At 35.8% G+C, this 14,051-nt stretch overlaps 1 protein-coding gene across 1 annotated transcript; it reads right to left on the minus strand.

Annotated features, from left to right (window-relative positions):
* Positions 1-12,081: 12,081 nt before the first annotated feature.
* Positions 12,082-13,616, minus strand: LOC115985712 (universal stress protein PHOS32-like). The gene is made up of 4 exons (XM_031108628.1): positions 13,270-13,616; positions 13,062-13,171; positions 12,642-12,760; positions 12,082-12,491 (listed from the first exon to the last, which is right to left on the minus strand). The coding sequence occupies exons 1-4, from the start codon at positions 13,442-13,444 to the stop codon at positions 12,401-12,403; spliced, it is 495 nt and encodes a 164-aa protein (XP_030964488.1). The 5' UTR covers positions 13,445-13,616; the 3' UTR covers positions 12,082-12,400.
* Between the last annotated feature and the right edge of the window lie 435 nt (positions 13,617-14,051).

The following is a 14,051-nucleotide window of genomic DNA, read 5'->3' on the forward strand; positions in this document are numbered from 1 at the left end:
ACTGCTTATTGATTTATATTTATGAGTTATTCATTGATATATGTCTTTATTTGTGTGTTGTTTGAAATCAAGAAGTTATTTTGTTTACTTGTATTATTTCCACACATGCGGTTATGCATTTTGTTTAGTGTTTCAGGAAATATACAGGTTGATTCAATTGAGCTGCTGTCTACACTTGCAACTGATGGATAGTAGTTAGGATTGAATTTTTGTTTATGAGCATTATTTTGTAAAGGGCTTTTCATTTTGTAAACTTTGAGCTTCTAAGTTATGGTTTGTCACGGATTGCCAAAGGGGGAGTTTGTTAGGTTCTAAAGTGTAGGACTTTATGTATTTAGAACTTTAATTTGTATTGTTGGCAAACCATGATCAAAACAATGTGTTTAGAAGTGGTTAAAGCTAGCTCAAAGTTGTATGTCGATGTAAAGTTGGAATCGAGTGTAAAGCATAAAGCACTGTGGCTTTCGGCCTGGCTCGATCGATCGAAGCTTAGGCTCGACCGATCGAACGTCGGGCAGATTGCTTTTCTGCAGAATTTTCCAACTCAGCCCTAATTGTTTTAAAACGTTTTTAGGGTTTCTTATTTGTCCTAAGTATAAAAGGCAAACCCTAGCCACGTTTTAATGTTGCTCATATTGCGGTTTGTGTAAATCTCTTGTGAGATCTAGAGGAACTTTCCTTTACACAAACTTAGGGTTTTCAAGGAGGAGATATTCTCTACACCTTGATGATCAAAACAGTTGCTGCCATAAAAGCTTAAAGAATACATAAGCGGGGGTGTTTGTAGCTGGTGGGAATCCAAAGAAAGAAGGAGTCCGTGGATTCGGAACTTGCACATGGTTGTGTCAGTAAGTTCTACTGGTTGGTAGCATTAGGAAGTCGAGCGGGGGTGCTTGTAAGTCCTTTTGTATGAACTTCGATTCTTTCTGATAGTGGATTCTAGTTTACCTTGAGGATAGTTAGGTCAAATCCTCCCCAGGTTTTTACCGGTTTGGTTTCCTGGGTGATCATATCGTGTGTTATTTATTTTCCGCTACTTTGCATGATTTGATCTTTATTATTGTGATAACCTAGACTTGTTTAATTGGAGTAAGTAACAACTTGGCTAATTACCTAGGTTTAATCAATTGTTTAAGGGGTCTAAAAACTGATTTAGATTGAACATCAAACATTGATATGAACGGCTCACTTAGGGCCCTTTCCTTCGGGTCAGAGTGAACATTGATATTACTAAGCCTTTAATGCAGGGAAAGATGATTTAGATTGATGATCTTGAGGTTAGTTGGGTTACTTTTAAATATGAACGGCTCCTTATATTCTGTTACAGTTGTGGTATTCTTGGTCATCAAGATAGAGAATGTCCTCAGTTGAAGAAGGGGTGTTTCTCTGCAGATGAGGATGGATTTCAATTTGGACCATGGCTTCACTCATTGGCACCAAAAGGAAATAGAAAGAAAGATACAAGGAACTCTTTTTTAGATATGCGGGATGATGAGGAAGATGATGTTCAATCCTTTGCGGAGGATGAGGAGGTTCTAGTTCAACGACGACAACTCCAGCTGGATCCTCTGGTGGCAGTGTCGACGGTGAACCCAAGGAAATCAGTGCTGTTTGGTACAACCTCAAGAAGTGGTGGTGGAGAATTAGCACGGGAAAATGACTTGATTTCTATTTCCATGGGAGGTTTGAATCCTCAAATGGATCGTATAGCTAAGAAGATAAAAGTTACACCCAACTCAAACTATGGTAAGGGTGACTATCCTATCCCAGTAGATTCGGCTCATATCAATTCGAATTCAACTTTGAATTTGAAGGATAATCTAGAGAATTCTCATGCATCTAAATGTTGTGATAAGGCCGAAGCTTATGTTACTGGGAAAACTGAAATAGCCTTATCTAATTAGGCCCCTCGTATCAGTTATACGGATTTGGAGAAAGAGGCCAGAAATTTTGAAACTCCTTTTGACAATCTGTTTGATATTTGTGAGGATATAGAGATGGAATCTTCATCTGATACTGGTGCTGGAATTTCTGAACTGAAAACTACATCCCTTCGCAATTGGAAGCAGATTATTAGGGATAAGTAAAATTTGAATGTTAAGGATTCATCCCCCTCTATGCCAGTCCAAAGCGGCTTGCTAGAGAAGTTGATACCATCACAGATCCTGATATTGGTCACAAATAGAAAAAGCAGTTGGTTGAGAAAGACAAGTTTCAATCATCTGCTCCCACCATTGGGGTTGGTACTCAACCCTTTGTCAATCCATGAAAGTTTTAAGCTTGAACTGCCATGGGCTTGGGATCCCAGAGGCAGTAACTAAACTTTGCTGTTTAGTAGCAGAAGAAGCTCCCCAAGTTTTGTTTCTTTGTGAGACTAAACTTGACAGAAGAGGCTTTGCTAATTTGAAGGAAAAGCTAAAAATGACACAAGGGTTGGATGTTCCACGCATTGGCTTAGGTGGAGGATTAGCACTCTTGTGGCATGAAAGTATTGATCTGGCAGTTAAAACATATTCACCTCATCACATGGACGCTTTTATTTTGTTTAAAGGAGTGGAGTGGTGCTTTACTGGTATCTATGGTCATCTAGTGACAACAAGAAGAGGTGAATCATGGGACTTGTTACGCCAATTACATGCCAGGATGTCTTATCCTTGGTTGTTAATGGGCGACTTTAACGAACTCCTTCATCCTGATGAGTATTGGGGTAGTGGTGCTCGTCCTTATCATCAAATAGCTAAATTCCAGCGTGCTATAGATGATTGCTCTCTTATGGATTTGGGTTTTGAAGGTCCAAGATTTACTTGGTGCAACAACAGATTTCAAGGGAACTTAGTGTATGAGAGATTAGACCGAGGATTATGTAATCAAGAATGGCTGAATTTATTCCCTCACTCCAAATTATTTCATATTCCATTTGGCTTCTCAGATCATTTAGCTATACTGACTGACATTAAAGCTACATAGGTTGATCTGCCTAGAGGACCGAAGCACAGATTTTTCCGGTTTGAGGCTTTATGGACTAGGAATTCAGATTGCGAGGTGATTATTAGATTAAGTTGGGATACTCCATAATGGGGCACTCCGATGTATCATTTGACACAGAGGATTAAGGCAGTTCGAGTGGCTTTGCTTTAGTGGGGTGGAGGGAATGTTAGAGGACTTATGAAGTCTATTGCAGCTAAAAGGAAATTGTTATCCAGCTTGGAAACGAACTGTCACTTTAATCCTTTTGATTCTCAAAGAATTCAGCTTAGGAATGCAACGAGGGCGGAATTAAATGAGCTGATCTGTCAAGAAGAGATTTATTGGCACCAAAGATCTCGGGTTTCTTGGATGCAACATGGGATCGTAATTCTAAATACTTTCATGCTGTGGCCTCTTAGCGAAGAAGAAGTAATAAGATCTCGAAGCTTAAAGATGTAAATGGGAATTGGATAACACAACAATCAGATTTGGAAGTTGTTGCTGTGCAATATTTCCAGGAGATATTCACTTCGGCCTCATCCAATTCTCTTCATCAAGTTCTTCAACATGTGGACAGTGTTGTTACTCTAGCCATGAACAATATTTTACTTGAAGAGTTCACAGAAGATGAAGTCAAAACAGCAATTTTCAAGATGCATCCTACTAAAGCCCCGGGCCCGGACGGTGTGAATCCTTTATTCTTTCAACACTTTTGGCATATTGTAGGTCATGATGTCTCTTGTGCTGTTATAGATTGCCTTAACTCAGGAAAGTTTTTAAACAGTATCAATCTTACTCATATTACTCTTATTCCTAAGAGGAAAAATCTAGAGTATATGGCTCATTTTCGGCCAATTAGTTTATGTAATGTAATTTTCAAGATTGTTTCGAAGGTTTTAGCCAACAGACTTAAGAAGATCTTGGGGACGATTATCCCTGAGTGTCAAAGCGCGTTTGTGCCAAGAAGAGTAATCACTGATAACATATTGATTTCTTTTGAAACTTTGCATTACATGAAGACTAAGAGATGGGGTACATCTACTCACATGGCTCTTAAGCTAGACATGAGCAAGGCATATGATAGAGTTGAATGGGACTATCTAAAAGCCTTAATGTTGAAAATGGGCTTTCATCCTCGTTGGGTCAATCTAATTATGGCTGGAATCTCTTCAATGTCTTACTCTATAATTGTGAATGGTGAGGCATCTGGATTCATTAAACCATCTAGAGGGATTAGACAGGGGGATCCTTTGTCGCCTTATCTATTCTTGCTTTGCTTTGAGGGATTTTTAGCTCTTATCAAAAACTTGATTCAAACAAACAGACTCCATGGTGTGAGTATTTCCAGGGGCGCTCCGATGATTACTCATTTACTCTTTGCTAATGACAGTTTGTTATTTTGCAAGGCATCCATTAAAGAGTGTCAATCCATCAAAGAAATCCTTAGCTTGTATGAGTTGGCTTTGGGACAGAAGGTTAATTGTGATAAGACTGCTATCTTTTTCAGCAAGAACACTCCTATGGACATGAGGGAGGAGATTAGAAGGTACTTAAATGCCACATCTGATGCATCTTTTGATAAATACTTGGGGCTGCCTCCTATCATTAGTAGAGGTAAGAAGCAAGCTTTTGCTGAAATTAAACTGAGGATTCAATCTAAACTCAGTGGGTGGAAAGGTAAGTTTTTATCTCAAGCGGGGAAAGAAGTATTAATTAAATTAGTGGCCCAAGCAATTCCTACATATGCTATGAACTGCTTTATGCTTCCTAATGGGCTATGCTATGAACTCAACTCCATGATGAGTCAATTTTGGTGGGGGCAAAAGGAAGAGGAGAAGAAGCTGCACTGGCTTAGCTGGAAGCATCTCTGTTTTGCAAAGAAGGATGGCGACATGGGATTTCGAGACTTGAAATGTTTTAATCTCGCCCTCCTTACTAAACAAGGGTGGAGATTACTACATTGTCAGGAGTCCCTGTTTTACAGAGTGTTTAAGTCTAAATATTTCCCCAATGGATCCTTTTCAGAAGCAGCTATACCATCTCATGCATCTTATGCATGGCGTAGCATTGCCCAAAGCCGAAACTTTTTGATACAAGGTAGCCGCTGGAGAGTTGGAACTGGATCTTCAATTAATGTTTGGCAAGATAAGTGGCTGCCCATGTCCTCAAACTAGAGAGTCTTATCATCACAGACTATTCTACCTTCTAAAGCTCGGGTTTCTGATCTGATAGATGGATCTGATTTTCGACCAAGGTGGAAAGGAACACCGATAGATTCTATTTTCTTCCCTTTTTAAGTTGATATAATTAAGTCTATTCCTCTTAGTGTCAGAAGGCTGGCTGATTCGTTGAATTGGACCAAAAATTAGAGAGGAGTCTTCTCTGTTCGAAGTGCATATTTCCTCCAAAAGGAAATTGAGGAAGCTGATAATGGGAACATGGCTTCAACTTCTAGTTTTGGTAGGCGACATTCTTTTTGGAAGCAGGTTTGGGCTGTGATGATTCCACCTAAGATTAAAAACTTCATTTGGAGGGCGTGCACAATAGCCTTCCTCTCTGAACAAAACTTTTTCATAGGAAGATTTTGAATACATTCTCTTGTGTCTTATGTTTAGAGGCAACTGAATCTTGTACTCATCTACTGTGGGAATGCTCTTTTGCTCAAGCCGTTTGGCAACAAGCACCTTTCGGAAACTCATTCAGACTACCTCTGCATATTCCATTCATGGAAGTTATAGATGTGGCTACACAGAAACTTCACACCGTTGACTTGGAGATATTTTTTGGGGCTTTGGATGGTATGGAATTGCCGAAATAAAGTTATTTTTGAGAATAAGGAGCCCAGTCATGCAGGTATATGGAATAAGGCTGCTATTTACACGTTGGAGTTCATGAAGATTAATAAAAGAGATATGGTCACTTCTGGCAACTTGGTTACTAGATGGTCACTGCCTCCCCTAGAGTCATCTTTCAAGTTGAACATTGGAATTTCACAGTCCAAAGTGTCTTCAACTGTTGGGCTGGGCTTGCTTATCAGGAATTCTATGGGAGAAGTAATGGCAGCATCTTGTGAAAGGGTTAAGAAGGAAATTCATGCTTTGTGGACTGCGGCATCATTGGTTCGAGTTGGGTTACTTTTTTGTCAAAACACGAGCTTCTTAAACATTATAGTGGAGTGCAATTTTGCTTAGTTGGTGGACCTGTTAAATTCAGATAGAGTTTGTTCTTTAGAACTAGAAGTGGCTTGGATTTTGGAGGATATTAAGCTTATTTATGATCAATTTGTTAGCATATCCTTTGTGTCTGTTCCTATGAAATGTAATCGTGCTACCTTAGCACTTGCTAATGCTGCAAAAGAGAATGAGAAGGTCATTGTTTGATTAGAAGAATGCTCCTCTTTTCTCTTTCCAATTGTACAACATGATATTCAATAAATAAGATCTACTATCGTTTCGTTTCAAAAAAAAAAAATTGTATGTGCTGTGAATGACTCAACCACATCTTAGTTTATCTTAACAATTATTCACATATGTCACTGATTCATTACCAACTATCTGAAATTCTGAATCAATCATACTAGCAAAAAAAGAAAAAAAAAAAAAAAAAAGACTATCTGAATCTCCTTATATACGCAAGCTAATTGACTAATCTCTTTTGTTTTTTTTTGGGTTGAGTAAAAACCCGGATGCCCATATTCTTGATGATGGTCACAGGCCGAGTTGCGCGTCATCAAATACTTGATAACACACTCAAGCCTTAACTCTTAAGCCGCCTCGATCAATAAATTTATAATTATGTATGTGCTGTGAATGGCTCAACCACATCTTAGTTTATCTTAACAATCATTCACATATGTCACTGATTAATTAACAACTATCTGACATTCTGATACAATCATACTAGCAAAAAAAAAAAAAAAAACTATCTGAATCAATCATTATATACACAAAGCTAATTGACTAATCTCTTTTTTATTTTTTATTATTATTATTTTTTTTTTGGGTTGATTACTAGTATTTTATTCACTTAAAATGAATATAAGTGAGGGTTCTCATTTGCCATTACTAACTGTCACTTATTCTTCAGTTCGGAAGGGGTCAGCTGGCTTTAAATTGAGCTTTATCTGTGACTTTGCTTATACTACATTTGTTGCTTCCTCTGCATTCTTTAAGTATCTCATAAATCTCATTGGCTAGACGGTATAAAAATATGATAGCATAGAAGGAATTGTTTGATTCAGGATTTTTCTATTATAATTCTTGAGGTGATGGATATCTATGTAGAGCACGCTGTACATTTGTTGATAATTCTGTGCCATCTAATCCTAACTCAAATATCCCTTTGACAGAACTCAGCAAATTTCTAGGCTAATGTTTAGATATCGTTTATTTTGCTGAAACTGAAAAATTATTGCTGAAAATACTGTAGATAAAGGTAAAAGTTAGTTAAAATAATACAGTGAAATCCATGAATAGTGTCAAAAAGTGCAGTGGGCCCCTGAATAGTAGCAAAAATAAGTTGAATAGTGAAATAATTTTAATTTTTCATCCACATCCAAACACACACTAAGACTGCATATTAAAAGGTAAAATGGCTAGCATACAAGTTCTTCATATTTCATTAAATTGTTCAATATGGAGCACAAATAATGTGAATCTTGATTGCAGGCTTGCAGCTCTTGTGGGCAGCATGGTTGCTTAATCATGGAAGAAGAACAGACAAGAAAAGGCCATTGAGCGCTTGAAATTGGGCTTAAGGACAAGAATTTCTTTCAAATATTTAGGGGCTGTTTGGTTTTTTTTTTTTTCATCACTCATCACTTTTCACTCCATTTTTGTCACTCATCACTCATCACTTAAAATACCCCAATTTCCCAAATCCCACCCGCTTGGCACTCATCACTCAGTTCTGTCGTTACTTTGTTTCAAAAAAAAAAAACAAAACAAAACAAAAAGTCAAGATATGCGGCTGGGCTTTGTTTAAAAAAAAACAAAAAACAAAAAACAAAAAATGTCCAACATTGCGGCTAAACATTTGAAAAGTTGTGGGTTTTTTGCGAAAATGCCATTGAAAATTGAGTTTTGGAAACTGAAAACACTTAAAATGTGTTTTCAGTTTCCATAATTCATCACTCAAAAATTAGAGAATTGAGTGATGGAAACAAAAACCAGACACACTTCTCAGCCGTGGGTCCCACTATTTTTGAGTTATGGGTGATGAAAATAGAGTTATGAGTTATAGAAACAATAAATCCAAACAACCCCTTAGACATTGAAGTGAATTTGGCTTGGTGTTATTTTAGGGGCCAAGTTGCTCAATGAAGAGGACATTTGGTTCTATTTGCGCAATTGGATTCTCTATGGTCTGCTTTTGATCAATGAGAAGGGGGGGGGGGGGGGTGTCAAAATGGAGATCATTAACTAACTACAAGGTAGAATTGAGGTAGATTTTCTAGCAAGTGAGAACATAGCATATCTTATATACTCTTTAATTTTGATAAGCTACCTAAAATTATACAAGACAATATTTACATAGTTATGCAATTTTCCTACGTCCATAGAGTTGTAGGAATTTCTCTATTCATAGGGAAAAATACAAGATGCGGCAGTGCAACTTTTTTCTCTAAAAAACAACAAGAAACCCTAATCTTCAAAACAACATTTTTTCTATTTTGTGCACAAGATTCATTATGGGGTACAAATGGGCATGGGCTGATAGCTCCATAGGCTAAGCCTAAAAAAAATCCCATTAAAAACCGTAATAATTTTATTTCGGGTCAGGTCATTATTCGGATTAAACACAATTAGGCTCTACAAATCCCAACACTAGGGAGTGAGGATAAAATTTTAATACAAAGGCACATCACAAATTCTTTAAAAAATAATAATAATAAATAAATAAATAAAATAAAAAACTAAAAACTATAACTATGGTAACTTTTAAAGAAAGATGTGATAAGTTATACTACACACAATACCATCTTTTAAACAATGTGAGAGAATCAAATGTTTTTCTATGAGATTGTTTTGTTCCTAAGCACATTCTTAGATTATGGTTTTTTTTTTCCTTAATAAATTTATAGTGGGAAAAAAAAATTAAAAAAAAAAATGAAACATTGATTGGTTGAAACGGATGGTATCATCAAAACATTGACTGATAGAAAAATTTTGGAGGTATTTCGTTGCAAATGCCAAGAAACATTTATAGGAAAAAAAATTGTGTAATAGTAGTAGCGTAGAAATCTTAAGTAACAAGCTGAATTTAAGGCATTATGTACATGAATCAGGTTTGATAAGATTGAAGGGTATTTTGATCTAATCTGATCTTAACGGGTTATGAAATTTCGGATTTTTTTAAAAAATAACTAAAATACCCAAACTATATTATTAGTTAAACAACATTTGAAACTAATTTCATTTCTAGCAATTCGAGTCCAGAGGACTCGATTTTGGGCAGCTGAACTGTCCACGTAGGCATGGAAATCGAGTTCACTGGACTCGGTTTCTGTACATAGAAATCGAGTCTAATGGACTCGGTTTCTGTACATAGAAAACGAGTCTAATGGACTCGATTTTCGTTCATGGAAATCTTCCTTCAGCCGGCCATAAACTCATCAAGGAAGAGAACACACATGCTCTGTTTTACTCTCCACAAAACAGAGCATGTGAGTAGAGGAAGACCTTGCAATTCCCCAAGAGCACAATCCTAAATAAAACATTAGACCAGACTTTGTCTCTAAATCTACCTTACACAACCTTCCTACAACTATTACATCGTACACCCATTAACAAAAACAACGTCATTTTCTTAACAAACAAAAAACACAGAACTTGCAACAACATAAAAAAACCAAATCCAAAAAAAGAAAGCAAAAAAAAAAAAAAAGCGTACCAGTCTTAAAGACGAAAGCAAGGGGTTATATTAGCAAGTCGGACGATGTCATCAAAGGAGTAATACACCGGGTGAAGTCTTTCGAGCAAAGATGACTTAACAACCTCACATGCTCTGTTTTGTGGAGAGTAAAATAGAGCATGTCTTGTTCTCTTCCTTGGTGATTGTCCGTGTGCTGAACGAAGAAAACCGAGTACTCTGAGCTCGATCACCATGAATGAAAATCGAGTCTGTTAGACTTGTTTTGCATGTACAGAAATCGAGTTCAATAGACTCGATTTCCATGTACAGAAACCGAGTCCAGCGAACTCGATTTCCAGGCCTACGTGGACATTTCAGCTGCCCAAAATCGAGTCCTCTGGATTCGAATTGCTAGAAATGAAATTAGTTTCAAATGTTGTTTAACTAATAATATAGTTTAGGTTTTTTAGTTATTTTTTAAAAAAAAAAATCCTGAAATTTCCAATAAACCCCTTACACGTGTAGAAATCAGCTCAACCCCATCCACAAGGGTTGGGTTGGTAGGTCATGCTTACTAGCTTCACGCATTATAAAAGTTTGGGTTTTCATTAATTATTTAAGCACATTTTAGTGGATAATTACTCTCTTTTCTTCTGTTTTTTGATAATTTAATAGACTGTTACAATTAACATAATATGCCTAAATTATATTTTAAATTTCCAAAATCATCAAAATTAGCTTTCAAAATAACGAAATAAATAATTCAACAAAATTAAAATATGGGAAATTAAATAAAAACCTCTAATTATAATTTTGTATAGTTTTCCTCTCTAAATAACAGGCAGAGGCAAAGAGAAGAAACGAAGTATAAATTTTTTTTCTTATTAGAGATATTATAGTCCAAAAAGCAGAAAAAACGAAGTATAAATTTTTTTCTTATCAGAGATATTATGGTTCAAGAAGCATAGACCTATTGAAGGCCCACCTAATGTACTATTATTGGGAATAAAAAAAAAATAGTAAAAATTCGGATGCCCATATTCTTGATGATGGTCACAGGCCAAGTTGCACATGTCATCAAATACTTGATAATACAAGCAACCCTCAATAAATTTATAATTATATATCCGCTGTGAATGACTCAACCACATCTTAGTTTATCTTGACAATCATTCACATATGTCACTGATTAATTACCAACTATCTGAAATACACAAAGCTAATTGACTAATCCCTTATTTATTTATTTGGGTTGAGTACTAATCTTTTCTTCACTTATAATTAATATAAATGAGGGTTCTCATTTGTCATTACTGATTGTCACTAATTCTTCAGTTTGGAAGGGGTCAGTTGGCTTAGATTGAGCTTTATTTGAGATAGCTGTGACTTTGCTTATACTAGATTTGTTGCTTCCTCTGCATTCTTTAAGTGTCTCATAAATCTCATTGGCTAGACTGTATAAAAATATGATAGCATAGAAGGCATTGTTGGATTCAAGATTTTCCTATTATAATTCTTGAGGTGATGGATATCTATGTAGTTTTCATTAAGCACGCTGTACATTTGTTGATAATTCTGTGCCATCTGATCCTAACTCAAAAGATCCCTATGACAGATCTGCAGCAAATTTCTAGGCTAAGACTGCATATAAAAAAGGTAAAATGGCTAGCAGACAAGTTCATCAAGTTTCATTAAATTGCCCAACAGGGATCACAAATAATGTGAATCTTGATTGCAGGCTTGCAGCTCTCGTGGGCAGCATGGTAGCTTAATCATGGAAGGAGAACAGACAAGAAAAAGCCATTGAGCACTTGATATTGAGCTTAAGGACAAGAATTTCTTGGGAGTTGATAGTATCAGATATTTAGACATTGGAGTGAATTTGGCTTGGTGTTATTTTAGGGGTCAAGTTGCTCAATGAAGAGGACAGATGGTTCTATGTGCGCAATTGGATTCTCTATGGCCTGCTTTTGATCAATGAGTTTACAGCAAAATATGAAGAAAAACCTTTTTTTTTGGGGTGTCAAAATGGAGATCATTAACCAACTAGAAGGTAGAATTGAGGTAGATTTTCTAGCAAGTGAGAACATAGCTTATCTTATATGCCCTTTAATTTTAGTAAAGCTAACTAAAAAGTCTAAAATCTATCCACAATTTTCAAACTAAATATCTGAAACTCGTTTTAATAATCTGCATCATCAAATTGCCTTCTTTGTGCATCCAGGAAGGAATTATGAACACAAATTTACGATTTCACTTTCATATCTGAAAAATGATTTTTAACAAAGTAATGAAACTGTTCTACACAAAATCCATTGACACAGATATGAATAATAGCAAGCCATACAACCAAGTAAAATCAGATATACAAAAGTCTGAAATTAGACAGAAATTAACTTTCAAGTTTCAATACCCAGCAAATTTTGAAATTGTTGCTCACACACCTTTAATTTAACCACCATTACTAACATGAGCCCGTAAACTCTAAGTATCATCCCATTTTGCAGGCGAATGCATACAGAGACAGAACACCCTTATTCCAAACAATCAAGCCCCTTGCAAAGTTCACATGAAACTAGACTCAAATGCCACGTGGACTTTGATCCTTGATGACAGTCACAGGGCAATTTGCATTTGCTACAACATAGCTGGTCACACTACCCAGGAGCACCCTATATTCAAACAATTGAAATATCAAAACGAGACTATTATGAATCATTGTCTTAATTTATTCACCTATAAATGTGGTTTTGACTATATAAAATCATTAAACCTTCTAATTTAGAAATCATAGACACAATACAAAAATAGATTTTCAATACCTCTGGATGCTACCAAGGCCTCTGCTACCCATGACTATACAGTCAAGCCTTAAATCTTCAACTGCCCCACAGAGTTTTTCTCTTGCATCCCCAAAGTAAATCTTTGCCACGACAGTCACCTACATCATTTTGATACAACACAAAATAGACTATAACAACAACAACAACCAAGCATTATTCTAAAATTTTTGGGTCGGCTATATGAATCCCCAGTATACTAGTTAGATGGACATGTATTCATTATTCTCAAAATTTTATATCGGCTATATGAATCCTTAATAGACTAGCAAGATGGACATGTATTAATTCCCACAATTAATGTATTCTATCCAATTCATTCTCTCTATTACAAAGTAGATTTATAAACATAACAATAAATAATAACACAAAGAAAACACAAACGAATCAAAAGGGTATTACCTGTTTCTGCCTACAAGCAGTGTCAAGCAACTCCAAAACTTCAGGATCGAGGTCAACCTCATATTTTGCTACGATCTCCTTTTCACGGAACTCCACCAATGGAATCAGAGCTGCATATCCAAGCTCACCAAATCCATATCAAATAAATCAGAACCATCATCCAAATGAAATAGGAAAAAAAAAAGTTAAGTTAAGCATAGAACTTTACGTGAACCAGAGGTGGACCAAAGTTGATTTCGAGACTCCCTGCCTAGAGGGGCCTTGATGTGGATGACATAGAGAGTGTCACCCTTCTCGAATAGGTTATCGATGGCCCATTTCAGAGCAAGTTTGCTTCCCTTTGAAAAGTCCACGGCCACTCCTATGCTCCTATCTTTCGTCATGTTCTCTTCTTCTTCTTTAGTGTTCAATCTCAGAAAGATACAGAAAAAAAAAACAAAGAATAATATCACAAAGACCAGTGCTAAGCTTGAGAAAATGGCACCAATAATGAGGAGTTGAAACTAGTAGATGGTTCTGTGCGATCCGTTGAATTTTAGTTAGGCTCTTACTTTATTCCCTTTGCGGTACCATATCACATGTATTAATATTATACTGGTAAGTTGTCGGTAAAAGGCTGTAATATTTTGTGTAAAATATTTTTTAATAATTTTATATATATATATATTATAACATAATTATTATAAAATTTTATTAATAATGAGTTCGTCATAAAAGAAATAATTATAAATTACATATATTTATTTATTATAATTATTTAGTTCAAGTAATGAAAAATAAAAAACAATTTTGAAGAAATATTATAAAATAAAAGTGGGTATGAAATGTGTATTTCTCTTTCCCCTTAATTCTAAAACAAAATACACATTTTAAATACACACAATCAATCAAATCATTTACAAAACCCACAAATTTACAACATTTAACCTTAACATCAAAATCGTAATTGTTGTTGTCACTTAATATAAAATGCATGCCTCCTTCCTTGGC

This window comes from Quercus lobata, chromosome 1 (genome assembly GCF_001633185.2).
Source record: "Quercus lobata isolate SW786 chromosome 1, ValleyOak3.0 Primary Assembly, whole genome shotgun sequence".
Classification (NCBI taxonomy): Eukaryota; Viridiplantae; Streptophyta; class Magnoliopsida; order Fagales; family Fagaceae; genus Quercus; species Quercus lobata.